The 14,380-nt window shown below is 42.4% G+C and overlaps 1 protein-coding gene across 1 annotated transcript in view; it reads right to left on the reverse strand.

The window, feature by feature from the left end:
• The window catches only part of cacna1db (calcium channel, voltage-dependent, L type, alpha 1D subunit, b), a 52,187-nt gene that overhangs the window by 2,736 nt on the left and 35,071 nt on the right, over positions 1-14,380 (reverse strand). The window contains exons 24-48 of the mRNA XM_028409326.1: positions 13,333-13,420; positions 12,974-13,081; positions 12,802-12,854; positions 12,572-12,718; positions 12,260-12,461; positions 11,973-12,131; positions 11,352-11,462; positions 10,575-10,652; positions 7,203-7,331; positions 7,024-7,089; positions 6,855-6,946; positions 6,600-6,759; positions 6,371-6,498; positions 5,739-5,835; positions 5,534-5,636; positions 4,908-5,009; positions 3,316-3,446; positions 2,456-2,569; positions 1,891-2,354; positions 1,624-1,650; positions 1,117-1,257; positions 870-1,030; positions 655-767; positions 422-556; positions 7-192 (exon numbers count right to left, since the gene is read on the reverse strand). Of these exons, the coding sequence (XP_028265127.1) occupies positions 7-192; positions 422-556; positions 655-767; positions 870-1,030; positions 1,117-1,257; positions 1,624-1,650; positions 1,891-2,354; positions 2,456-2,569; positions 3,316-3,446; positions 4,908-5,009; positions 5,534-5,636; positions 5,739-5,835; positions 6,371-6,498; positions 6,600-6,759; positions 6,855-6,946; positions 7,024-7,089; positions 7,203-7,331; positions 10,575-10,652; positions 11,352-11,462; positions 11,973-12,131; positions 12,260-12,461; positions 12,572-12,718; positions 12,802-12,854; positions 12,974-13,081; positions 13,333-13,420 (3,295 nt within the window). The remainder of the gene's footprint in view (positions 1-6; positions 193-421; positions 557-654; positions 768-869; positions 1,031-1,116; positions 1,258-1,623; positions 1,651-1,890; positions 2,355-2,455; positions 2,570-3,315; positions 3,447-4,907; positions 5,010-5,533; positions 5,637-5,738; positions 5,836-6,370; positions 6,499-6,599; positions 6,760-6,854; positions 6,947-7,023; positions 7,090-7,202; positions 7,332-10,574; positions 10,653-11,351; positions 11,463-11,972; positions 12,132-12,259; positions 12,462-12,571; positions 12,719-12,801; positions 12,855-12,973; positions 13,082-13,332; positions 13,421-14,380) is intronic.

Genomic DNA, 14,380 nt, shown 5'->3' on the forward strand with positions numbered 1-14,380 from the left:
ACTCACAGCTTCCACCAGACTATTTGCACTTCCTTTCTTTTGCAGTAAGTGTGAGCAGCTATTAGCGGGTAGCTGCAGGCGTGAAGGAGAGCGGCTACGGCTGGGAGAGCCGTCCGGACCATCTGTGTACCACGAGCTCCTCTTCACGGCTCCAGGGAGGCTGCTAACACTTCCAGAACTGCGCCAGTCAACCTGAGCACACACACAAACACACACACATCTGCAATCAGGATCATACTGTGGAGGTTACTAAAGTTTAGGGTCTTCCCTGATGGACACCGTTATGTGTCCATTTACTTTTGATCACATAGTGTTCATACTCCATTGCAATTTAACCAGTGTTGCTATGGAAGCCTTTTAAACTCTGGTGCAGTTTAATTGAAATCTAAACCAATGCTGTCTTCTGTCACAGTGCTGAGACCTGTATGAGCGGTGTGTACGAGGGCGAGTAGTCACGGCCAATAGGGGAGGCAGGAGGCGTGGCCCATGAGCGCTGCGACCTGGTCGGAGACAGCCGGTAAAGTCTACTGGCATCGAGGCCGGCCACCGCCATAACCTGAGGAAGTGAGTGAGTGAGTGAGGCCACTCAAAGGTGCTGTTCATGATATACATTACACAACAAAGCTGCGTGCGATCCTCTGTCTGTGTGCGCACCTGTTGCTGCACCAGGTGTAGCGGAAGAGCTGTGCATGACGGAGAGGGAGGAGCGTCATCTTGACTGCTTCTTCGGCGTAGACACTCAAAGCTGAACGTTGGTCTGTGGGAGGCTAAGACGACACACAAACAATGAGTCTGTGAGTGACATTTAAGGAAAGATGTGAGGTGAACGATAATAAAAACAATACAATAATAATAATAAAGCAGCTCACCCTGAGGTGAAGGTAAAAACCATCTCCTTGGTGACCGCCTACCATCCTCACAGATAGGCTGCTGGTCATCATCAAAGTAACTATCAGACTGCTGATCACACCTTGAAACTTCAAGGTCAAAATCTACCTCTGTAACATCACGGCTGTCCTTTTTGGACAACCTGTGGAAGAGATGAAATAAGCTTGATGCAGTGAACATAAAGAAGAACTGTTCCTCGTGGTAAGCATGTTCTTGTCGTCATGGTACCTGTCCTTTGTGAGCATGATGTCATCTTCATGGAACTCCTCCCCGCTGTAGTATTCTCCTGAGCCTCGGTCGTCATCGCTGTCCCCGCCCCCTGGCTCTTCTCGCCGAACGGTGGGGTAAAGTCCTCCGCCACTTTCTGACCTGCCATGAAAATAGAAAAAATACAGTGAATCCCTTTTTTTAATTAATAATATCTGCTTAAGGATTAAAAACAAGGTCAAGATCCGACAGCGTTTGGAGCAAAATGCCACCCAAGTAACAAAGTTCCTTTAAGGTTTAGAATATAAAATATCTAATATATTGCATTAGAATGCATTATTCACTCTAAATTGTAAATGTAGGTGACATTTCCTGGTCTAATAGCGGCTCACTTGATGCTGAAGAAAATAAAAGGTCAGGGAACAACTGGGTCGTTGTGGTCCATGCAAATAACTAAGTATGCTGAAGTAATCCAAAATATTTATTAATTTATTGCCAGCACTGTACTTTGTAACATCATGTACATACCTAATATAGGCCTCATAGTAGCGACTCCTGATCCAAGGAGAGGAGATGGGTCAGGGACGCACAGGAGGGTGGGACAGAATGGGAAGAGAGGTAACATGCAATGACACAAGAGGACAAACAGGCTTAAAATGACAGTCATCTATAGGGAAAAAGGTCATGCTGGGTAGTTTGAGGATCAAACACCCTTATTCTGCCTTTCTGGCATTCTGTTGTCAGTCTATAATGACTGCACTAACATGAAGCTGTTTCCAAGTGGTCCGCCATTACCTTGTAGAGTGTGACCTCCAAGTCTTGTCTCGTCCTCCTTTGCTGTAAGTGGTTGATCCATTTTTGGTGGAGGACGGGCGATTCCGTCTTAGCAAACACTTCTGCTGCCTTCCAGCGGTCATGGAGAGAAGTGAGGGCACGTTGGCATTGTTGAGGTTGGCATTGGAGGGTATTGGTGATTGGGGACAAGTGGTGGAATTACAGCCGGAGTAATTGAACAGATGAGGGCTGTGATGATGATGATGATGATGATGATTGTACTGGATGGGCGGAGAGTCCATCTCGGTCTCTCCTTCCCTGTCGTTGCTGCTGGCTCTCCTGCTAATTTGGATAGGTTCAATGGAGGCGCTACAGGAGAAGGGCAGGATCTGCAGCGGCCGCTGTGTGACGGTGGTCGGGTGTGAGGAGCCCTGCTGATCCCCGCTGACATGGTTGATGTGGTTCCCAAAAAGACAGCCATTACGCTGTGGAGACACCAGAAACCAATAAGAACTTCAACAGAACCGCATAATAAGTTACAATGGGCTGTCTTAAAAGATTTGAGGGGAACTTTATGAAGGTTTACCCTGTATATTTCCTCCTCTTCCTCTCCGTTTTCTACTAGGCCTTCCTCCTGTAGGTCACATGATATGGCTCGTTGGATCTCTGGTCCAATGTCATGAAGAGTTCGCAGGCCCGCCTGCAAAGACAGCACCCATGGTCATAAACCTTTATACAATGTGTGTCCTGGACAGCATGACAGCTTTTTTTCCCAGAGATGATTTGTGGCTCGTTAGCTAGTTTTTTTTAATAACACCGATCTGTGTTTGAGTGCTCATTTTTTCAGTATGTTCTTATCTTATTAGTCATTGTTGGCAAAAAAAAGGATGAAATGATGTCACAGTCAGAGGCTGATGGAGCAGCCAAGTGCAAGACACAGAAGTATGTGGGGGTTTGGTTGGATCAGCAACAATGCAGGTTCACATTTTGACCTCTACTGCCCCATCTCTGGCCCCAATATGGCATCGTTTTCAAAAATGGTCATTTCTGACACACTGACAGGAACATAAGCAGATCACTTTATCTTTTGGGGTGTAGAATACCTTTGCTGAGCAATTTAACAGCCACTTTAGATCCATTAGATTTTTCCAGTCTTTAGAGAATAGGTAGCAACTAATCTCAAACTGTTTTTTGGAACATGACAGTCAGTTCACTGCAATAAAATGGCCTCCAAAAAGTCAACAGATCTCAGTCTAAAACAGCACCTTGAATGTGCTGCAAATCTTTGCCAACTGTTGGATGCTGCCATGTTGACAGTAAAATCATTGAGGAATGTTTCCAGCATCTTGTTAGAGAGTGAAGGAAGTGACAAACTACCTTTGGCCTTCCGTGGGCATGCTTTGTGTATGGTGGCACCACATCACATAGACACTGTATTTTACTCACCTGTAGAGCTAAGGTTGGGTTCTCCCATGAACGCCTTCCCACCAGACCTTGCTCTTTGCGCCTCTTGAACTTTCTGAAGTAGTCCTGTATCAGGAAGGTGGCATAGAACTTCCCCACTGTTACCTCGTCATCTGAGAGGACAGACCAGACACACCAAGGCCTCCCGCGTAAGCACCAAAATACACACACACACACACCTCAGTTCTTTTATTATCCAGTATCTATGGAAATCTAAGCCACCACTTCAAACATGGAAACTGTAACAGTGTGTGTGTTCAAAGGAAAATGAAAAAAGGAAGTGACCATGGGAGCTCTAATTACAGCTACATGTTTGTCTGCCTGTCTAATGACATTTGCACACACCGCAGGGTTTAACAGATAACATCTATGCCTGCAGCGCTTATCTTGCTTCATGTCTGCAGCTGTGTGTGCGCAGGTATTAATCAGTCCTCCATCCCTCACACACACTCACACACACACACACACACACATGCTGCGTGGAAACTGAGACAAACAGCATGTACAGCTAATTTGTCAAACAAAAAAAACAGCCCGCAGTAAGAAGCACATGCAAGACAGCGGCAACATCAACAGAAAGTCAGCTCTACACATCCTCTAACACAAAAAGGAAACTACACACACAAACAGACCAGCTCTCATGCAAGGAGGATAATCAAGTGTGGGTCTGATCCCCTCAGAGTAAGTGGTTGCCAAAGCAAACAGGGGAAGAGAGCCTGAACACTAAAAAAGCAGGGCTGAATCAGGGTGTGTAGGAAAGTTGTCACAGAGTGACAGATGTCATCAAGATGGATGCTTTAAGATGGACGCAAGACTCCCTCCAACTCGACAAACTGAGTGGTGGGGGCTAAAATTATGATCCATCCCAAAGCACCTGACCTGTTTCTCTACAGCACCCGACACAGCCAGAGAGAGACTACAAAAGGGTCTGTCCAGAAAGAAAGCCTGTCATTACAGACATCAGAGGATGTCATTTTATTTATCTTATGTATAGTGGGGTTAATTTTTTGCTATAATTCAAGCAATTCTCACAGCAGATTTTCCTTCTGGACACAACCTGATGGATTTATTTTTCAAAGAGAAGTATCAGCCTAGTTTCATGCCACCATACTAAAACAGAACTGCTCTAAAGAGCTCAGGACGGCAGAAAGAGAAGACAGAAGGCCAGCGACTGAAAGTGCAGGAAGCTGTGGACCAGAGAAGCTCGGCAGGAAGGAGTTAAAAAAAAAAAAAACAAAGTGAGAGAGAAGAGTTAGCAACTAACACACAAAGAGGCATGCAGTAGAAATAAGTCCGGCAAGCAGAAGCATAGTAAGCACAGACACTAAAGAAGCTACACGGATAAAGCAGGAGGACGTCACATCTGTTTTGAGTGGAAGTAACCAGCTGGCTGTAACATGATGACCCTCTGTGTTTTATTTATTAATACACAGTATAAGTATACATGTATTGAATAACAGCTAACGAATATAACCTGGTGTAAAATATTCCTACAGAATAATGATCCTTCATCGCTACATAACTCATGTTATTGCAAGCCATGTCGCTCATATGTCTGTGTAATAACCACTGACCGCCTGCAGGGGGCACCACTTGGTCCAGCAGCTTCATGCTGGTCCTCTTCCAGATCTTCTTGATCACAGCTCTGAGCTCCTCATTGGCTTGCTCCAGGTTACCTTAGATAAAGAAGTGATAATTAAATAATAAAAATAAATATAAACAAATATTTTTATGTATAATAATCCTACAAATACATATGTATATATATATATATATATATACTGTTAATATATTGTGTGATAAGTGGTATGTGGCTCTGAGTGTGTGTTCTCTTTCTCTCCCAGGCTTCATGGTCACCCATTATTTACCTTAACTAATTACATTGTATTCAATCATTTACGTGCCCTGTTGTTGTGCCATGTCCTCAACACTACTGAATATTTATGGCTCCCTCTTGTGGCCAAATAATAAACACGCACATCCTTATGTGATGCATTAATAAGCCTTTATATCTTTAATCTGATCTATGAATTGATATTAATTTTATCAATGTAACGTAATATTGCTCCATATATTGCTTAAAGTTCATTATACTGAAATCAAAGTTTCAACAAAAGCACCATTTTTTACTGCACCTCAAAATCCATAAGAAAATCATTTTCATACCCCTGACTGCAGGTTGCTTGAGATGCACACTCACCCTCAGTCTTTATCTTGAGAGCAGTACGGACCAGAGCGAACAGTGTGGCATTGAACATCACAGTGCCGTCACTGTTCAGCGGCATGTTCATCGCCACCAGACGCTGCAAGAATAAGGGCATGAATTTATACGACAGAGATGATTGTCAGTAAGTATTTAGTAAAACTACACTTGTCAGTGAGAGTGTGTCCGAGTGCAAACTCACCTTACAGGCCACTCTGTGAGGGCAGAGCTTTCCGAAGCCCAGCGGAGGCTGAATCCTCCTCAGCAGGGTTACCACGTCAAGATGCTTTATCCTCCCCCTGACAACAAGGTACGGTCACATAAAATGACCACACAGCACAGTCGACACTATCACATGGCCTGATGGGCAATTTGTTATAATACTAATAAACAGGAATTATCATTGCATATCATGCATGGGTTTGTAGGGACCGTATTTACCTCCTTGAAGGACAGAAGGTGCATTATCATGTATTCTACTGATTGATAAGGACAAAGTATGCCAGATTACTTTCCTTAACAATAAGTAAACAATGCAGTTTGAATTGAATTGAATTGTCCAGTTTGAAGGTGAGGGTCAGAAGTCCCCAATAACCAATAAGCACATTGGTCACATGGGTTCTTCTTTGTTGTTCTTAATTTCTTCTTTGTGTATGTGAAAATGATGCATGAGACAAATTGCTTGTTATTATTATTATTTTATTATTATTATATTATTGCTTCTAATGTGTTGTGTTGTGTTTTTATACACCGTCAGATGTATCAAAGTGTTGTGTAGGATAATTACCAAGAGAAAATACAATGTGCTCTTCTTTATGGGTTCTAAGCACTCACTTGGCTTCTGGGTCGTACTCTGACCAAATCCTCTTAAATTCATCCAGATGATGCGGCCCAAGAATGGACCAATCGCGGGTCAGATAGTCAAAGTTGTCCATAATGACAGCTACAAACAGGTTGATGATCTGAAACCAGAAGATTTTTGTGTTGTAATCAATTCTGCGTGAGTTTCAAACAGTGCTGGCAGCAAATGCAAAACAAACAAAAAAAGATGTCTGCAGAGTACCAGGAAAGCACAGAGCATGTAGAAGCTGATGAAGTAGATAATGGCAAAGTTGCTGCCGCAGGTTCGCTCCTCTCCGGGGTTGTAGTCAGACTCTGAGTCGCACAGTTTCCCCGGCAGACAGGCCAGCATGATCTCCTGCCAGGCCTCTCCTGTGGCACACCTACCACAGAACAAGCAACAACATGAATGCATCTAATTAATAATCAATAATGACTAATAAGAGGTTGTAACCGACAGTTCAAAAACTATGCAAACCTGAAGAGCATCAGGACGGCCTGAGGAAACGTTTGAAAGTTGTTGTTGCGGTTGATTTGTGTTCCATCCACCATGGCTATTTTCCCGAACACCTGAGAACAGAGGAGAAAAATCAGAGGGGATATTTGATGAACTTCAGTCATGTTCTGCTCCCTTTGCGATATCCTACCTGCATTCCAATTACAGCATAAATGAAGAACAGCATGGCTATCAGGAGTGCAACATAGGGAAGAGCCTGTCAGGGAATAAAAGAGAAATAGGCATGAAAACACTGAAATCTGCACAGCGTAAAGTCATCTGACACACTGATCAATAGACTTCTGGTCAGAATGTACATCACAGCGTCACCTGGAAGGACTTGATGAAAGTCCACAGCAGAGTCCTGATTCCTTCTCCTTTGCTCAGCAGTTTGACCAATCGCATCACCCTGAACAAGCGAAAGAAGGTGATGGAGATGCGAGCGCTGTCCTCCGTGTTCTGAAGCAGAGGAGGAGAAAAAAACTGGTTACAGAGTGAAACTAAATAAATAAGTCAACGTGTAACATCACAGCATAGCAGTTGTAGCATGTGTTCGTTCATGCGTTCAGTCATACATGCAGTCATGTATGAGCCATATTAGCAAGCAACATGAAAAGTGCAGTAAAGTCCTGATCTGCCTGCATCTTTATAACGACAGTCAACCTGCATGCAGAGTAAAGGATCCATATGTAAGAACTGGAACATATGTTCATTCGTTCATTGTGTTCTTTGTGCGTGTTGATGTGTTGTTGAACTGTTTTCTAGCTCTCTAAGTTACCACTAAGAGCTGCCGGTTACAGCTAGCTTAGCATAGGGTGGATTGGTGTAGATTTGCTTTTGACATTGGAGAACAGAATTTAACCCTTTCTGCACCCAATGAGAACATGTTTTTTTAGGAGGGGATCAAATGATTGGTGGGGACGCATCCCCTTTGTCCATGTTAAAACTACGCCCTTGGGTGGATGTCATAATTAGCAAGCTTGCCATATTACATGGCTTTGTGATCCATGATGTGATATTTCAGTGTATAGATTTGGTATAAATTATGTAACAATACAAGATGTGTGCAATTTTCTTTCAGTACTATTACCCAGCTAAACTCCTAATCCATCAAGCTACACCACACTGATTATATAGTTTAATCCAACTTTGTCATAACTTAGGTAGTATAACAATATAATGAAAAAGCCATCACGCTGGATTCTCTGCAGCTTTCTTCATAGCCTCAGTTTTTTTCATTCTTACATTCAGAACCTTTAAACACCTTGTAATGGACACACAGGAAGGACTTACACATACCATACAATGTGGATCACTAATTCAGGGACAGAATAGTCTGAAGACAAACAAACCAAAAGACAAACTGTAATTGATTGTTGTTACGCTTAAAACACAAAAGATGGACCAGTATCTGTCCTACGCAATAACAAACATGTAAAAAAAACCTTTAAGCAATGCCCATGAGGTGTTAGTCATCTATGCTGAAATGTAGACTGACAAACGACCAAACATTATCCAGTCCTCTGTGTCATGCCATGCACCCAGACAGGACACCACAAATGTCAGCACACTTTCGGTGCCAAAAAAAAACAAAAAAACAATGCAACAAACCAGGTGATTCCAAAGCACGACAAACACAAACCCTCACACTTAAATAAGTGGGACCAGTGTGTGGTTAAAGAAAATAAAAATAATAATAAGCATGTCAACGATACCAGCAGTAACTGAGTAGCACTGTCACGACAACAAGAGGTTGATGCTTTGATTTTTTTTTTTTTTGGAGGGGGTGGGGGGGGGGTGATTATAGAAAGGTGAAGGTCTTAAAGGAGGGCCTTTCCTCTTACCCCTGGTTCCACTATCATCTTCACAACAGGAATGGCTGCCGACTTGAAATCAAAAACCTAAGATTAATCCAAGTTACACAACCTAGCTGCACAGCAACCGAACCATGAGCCAGGTCCAACATCACATGTCATCGTAACACACAAAAAAAACACCTTCATTAAAATACACAGCAAGAGCTCCATCACCTGACGTGCAAAAGCTTTATCACACATTCTCAGCAGATTGAAATGTAATCTGTCTTAGATTAAATTAACATTCTGGCTATAGACATAACAAGGAATGTTTGCAGGCAAACTAGGTTAAATATAAATCATCATTATTGTCATATCCACTCACTTATCCATTCATTCAAATAATGCTGACATGGAGAAGCAGGTAGAAAGCATGGACTCTGACACCAGAGGGATGTACTATGAAGACAGAATAACAGGTTAATTGGGCATGCTAAGCTTGAAGCCAGAGCTTTGAATTCAACAATTCTTCAATTCTTTTAACCATGCTAGATCGCCATGGTAACATACAATATGCTGCAAAGTGTAACCTGGTCTTGAACTGAATAAATCTGTTGGGAGGGATGTTTTAGTGACGTTTTTTCACCATGACTGCCACTGATTCTCAGTTGAGAGAAATTATGAAATACATGCAGGCTGTTAGAGACATAATTCATACTTTCCCCTATGTAGGAACAATAAACAAACAAGTACAGTCTATAGATAGCATACTTACCTTTGCTCACATGGATCAATACATCAGGATTGAAAAATTTAAAAATTAAACTTATATTTTATCTTCCTGTATTTATCACAGCATTCCATGCAGCAGCCATGTTGCTTTTTATTATAGTGTACTTTAAAATTCTTTGCATAATGTCTACCTGCTCCTCCATTATAGCACTGCCCTCTGGACACAGAGTGACAGCAGCAGCTGATTAAGGTAGGAGCTCTATCACATGTAAGACAGTTAAATGGGGCGAACTAAGCTACATTCAAAGACAACAGTCCCCCTCATAATAAAGGACAATAAAATTAAATAGATCAGTAAAAAAATTTGAAAATTATTCAAATTGTTTATTTTATCCAATAAATTGTTTATTAATTCTTTGTCAAGTCTCAAAAGCAAAATCTTGCCCTTGATTGATGTTTATTGTGAGGGGAGACCTATGATCTCGAACGCAACTCTGATGCTAAAGAAGCGCACACTAGTGGGAAACGACACCATAAGACATATGTGATAAATGACTACTTACATTGATCTCAGTGATGGCAATGTCAACCACACTACCCACAACAATTAAGGCATCAAACGTGTTCCATGCATCAGCAAAATAGTTCTGCAAGCACAGGCGACAAAGACATAGAAAAAAAAGAAGAAAGAGAGAGAGAGAGAGAGACAACAGAGCAGGGAGGAAGAGGAAGAGGAAGTAAAACAAAATACAAAAAAGATGTGAAAGATAGACAGAGGAGAACATCAAAAAGTTGTGCTTTGATATAACAGAGAGGTCGAAAGTCAAAGTCAGTCGTGTCACTATGATTAATCTTCTATTTTTACAGACATGTTTCGAGATGAATAATTCAACTGTAAATAGACTTTAAATTAAACAATTTTAAAGGAAGTGACGGAGAAGTCATGCCTTTTAGCTGAGTGCTGCTAATGGAGCTCTACAAGCCCATCATCACAAACTGGGTGTATAATGTTTATCTGAAAGAGTTCTGCAATGAGCAGAAACAAATGAAATAAAGAAAAAAAAATAAAGGTTAAAGGAAGGAGAGCAGGGAGAAAAGGAAAGAACAGGAGCGCGACAGCAGCAGAAGGAGAGCAGGAAGGGGGAGTGAGTTGTACATACTGACGTCTTTCTACCTGGCTGAGTATGATGTCGACTACACTGCCGATCACTACCAGAGCATCGAAGACGTTCCAGGCGTCCCCGACGTAGCCCTGAGTGTATGCAGTATGCACAGCCAGCAGGAGGGGGGGTGGGAGAGGTGGGGAAGTTTACAGCGGAGGGATGAAGGGACACAACAAGGGATAAATGGAAGAGGAGTCAGCCAATGAGCAACGAGTCTGAAGAGGGAGTTAAGAGGTGAGGAGGAGGAGCTTGTCACCATCTTTGATGGTCGGTCCTAAGACAACCACAAGCTAACTTAAACATGAAAAAAAACATTTTATTCTTTAATAAATTCAAATAAAAATTTGCCAAAAATAAGAACTAATATAATTGTCTAAAACACAAAAAATGTCCACCTTGCAACCAGCAGTCATGTGAAAAAAAAAATATCAGCAAGTGTTTGGATGTTCTCACAGTGCTCTGTCACTGATATGAAGTGAAGAACGGCATGTGAAAACCCTTGTTTTTTCACTATTGATTACACCATCTGGCACATGGAAAAATGTTGCTGATTACAGTTTATTTTTTTTGTAAAGTCAATAACGTTTAAATGATGAAATGAAAATGATGTTCCCTCTACTTCTGCCATGCAGTACTTCATATTGTTCATACTGTCAATTTAAAATGAGCCCACTATAACAATAAGGAGTGAAAACACGGGGAGGGACAGCTCGGGGTAAAGAGGGTTATCAGGAAAAGGACTTTCAGTTTAAAAATAACAGGTAGAGAGAGGTAGAGAGGAGACTCACTCGGGGTTTGAAAGCGACGAGCTTGAGGATCATCTCTACAGTGAAAACTCCGGTAAAGACCATGTTGAGGATGTCCATGGCATAGTTAAACAGATGAGACTGACCATGGTGCTGGGAAGAGATGAGTAGGCAGATTCAACACAGATACAGCAGATACCATAGGGGCAAAAGTCAATGGACACCCAGCCACCATATGTGTTTGCTGGCCATTTTTTTCTGGTTCCCTCTTCAACCTATTAGGCATTTGTGAAGTCTGATGGGGTGATGATGTCAGGATAGGCACATTCTTCTGACAGCTCTAATGTTGAAACAGTAAGCTGATAAACACACAAAGTCATCATCTAAATCCTCATTATATGCTATAAATCGTGCAAGTTTAGTCAATAGATGGAGTATTAACCATAAAATTAATGATGGACAATCAATAATAATCAATAATGCAAACAGTCATCAGATTCAAATCTTGTAGACTGCACACCTTTACTACTACTAAAAACACACCGGCAGTATGCTAAAGGCGCACATGGTGTTATATGCAGCAGTCGACACACGCTTTATATTATTGAGAATAAATATTGACAAAGTCAAAGTTTTTTCAGGAGCTAAGTAAAGTGGACTTACCTGAATAGCCAGACACAAGGTGTTGAGGATGATTAGCACAAACATGACATACTCAAAGCCGGCCGAGTTGACCACATACCAGAACTTGTACTGGTATGGGTTTTTGGGAATGTAGCGCCGCAGAGGGCGAGCTTTAAGAGCGTACTCCACACACTGACGCTGCAGGGATAAACAGGGACAAGGACATCACCTCTTTGTGTTTTGTGAGTGAGAATTGTCCTGATTGCAGCTCAGAAGCTAAGGCTGGCTCACAACATCATGCTCAAATGCACATAAGATGTTCTCACCTGGTTCTTGTCCAGCTCGCAGTTCTTGTACTCCTTCTCTCCCTGCTCCTGGAAGGTAACGATGACGAAACCGACAAAGATGTTCATCATGAAGAAGGCAATGATGATGATGTAGATGATGAAGAAGATGGAGATCTCGATGCGGTAGTTGTAGATGGGGCCCATGTTCTCCTTGTTAGAGTCGATGGCCTTGTACAAAAGACTGTGGGGACACAGTTTTAACTCACTATTAGTGTCAAAGTTTTATCACTAATGACAATTCTATCATTGACTTAATGATTGGCATCTTCCTATTTATCATGCAGCACTTACGTGGGCCATCCTTCGAAGGTAGAGACAGTAAACAGTGCCATCATGGCCATGAGGACGTTGTCAAAGTTGAAGTCACTGTTGTACCAGATCCTCTCCTTGACCATGGGCAGCGCTGTGTCCCCATTGTTATAGAGAATGTATGTACCCCTAAGATTTAAACATCATGCTTATCATATACATATGTACACGACAACAAAACCGGAAACCAGAAATGAGTGAGAAAAACTCACTTGCACTCCTCTGGGCTGGACTTGGCATCATCTGTGCAGCGGTAAAATTTACCCTAAAAAACAAAACAAAACACACTCACACACATGTGTGTATAACTCTCAGCTTCTTTACAATCGTGTGGTGAGCCAAATCACTTCCTCATCACAGTTGTACCACACAGTGCTCTGGTACCTTGAACAGCTGCACTCCGATGCAGGCGAACATAAACTGTAGCAGCGTGGTGACAATCATGATGTTTCCGATGGTCCTGATGGCCACAAATACACACTGGACCACATGCTGCAAAGCACACAGGTACACACTGTTACTAGAAATCAGAGGTCGGGACTCGAGTCGGAGACTCAGGCTCTAGTCGTGCTTGAGTCGTACAAACAAAGACTTGTGTCTTGACTTAGACTTGGGTGTTGGGTGAACAATGTTCATTTCATGGATTTTCACTATTTCATTATGTCATCCATTTCAGTTTTCAACAAGTACACAGAACTACATGATAAGCAAAGTGCTCCATGTTGTGTCATTGCTGTTCTGACCTTAAGTCCCTTGGCTCTGTTGATGGCTCTGAGTGGACGGAGAACCCGCAAAACACGCAGAATCTTTACCACTGAGATAGCGGAGGACCTATGGGGGACAAATATGCAGATTGTTATGATTATGACAAATTCTGTCACCTGCTGCCCAGTATCAGTTAGTTGTTGAACATCTCAGTCCACTATTTATGTATCCCAAGGAGGTTCTGGTCACCTGGCAACCTCACACCGAAAGCCATAAGGTGTGTCTCGGTTCCAAAGCTGCATCCTCTAAAGCAGTGGTCCCCAACCACCGGGCCGGGGACCGGTACCGGTCCGTGGGTCATTTGGTACCGGGCCGCACAGAAAGACTGAGCAAAACATATATTATTCATTATCTGAGTCTGAAAGCTGTTTCATTTATAAATCGATCAGATTCATCTGCCTGTGCCTTTAAGCACCTGCCCAGACGCTTGTCTCGGTCACGGGATACGGAACCCCAAAATTAAGCCCACAAGCAGCAAAAATGAATAAAAAACAAACGTCTTTGGAGAGCTTCTTCAGAAAGGGGAAAAGGCCTAACGAGGAGACAGAAGAAGAGGAGCCTACCCCTTCAAAGAAAAAGAAACCTGCATTTAAAAGACTATATCAGGAGTCCTATTTAAAATACGGATTTATTGCAACAGGTGATTCTCACACACCAAGTCCGCTCTGAGTGATATGTGGCGACAGACTCGCAAATGAGGCAACGAAGCCTTCAAAACTGCGAGACCGAGCACCCTGCATTAAAAGACACGCCATGGAAGAAAACATGAACAAGAACGACTGAAGCAATTAATGACGGCCAAAACAAAATTACGGAGTGGACTGGAAACACACTTCGGGTGTCATTGTCTCCCATTATCCCTAGATGGGACCGCCTCATTGCTGAGAAAGCTCAAAGGCTCCCACTAATTAAGCATAAGAGTAAGTTGTCTTTGTATGCACTTTTTTTTCTGTGCCGGTTCGTGAAAGTATTGTTTTACATGATACCGGTCCGTGGTGCAAAAAAGGTTGGGGACCGCTGCTCTAA

This window comes from Parambassis ranga, chromosome 7 (genome assembly GCF_900634625.1).
Source record: "Parambassis ranga chromosome 7, fParRan2.1, whole genome shotgun sequence".
Taxonomy (NCBI): Eukaryota; Metazoa; Chordata; class Actinopteri; family Ambassidae; genus Parambassis; species Parambassis ranga.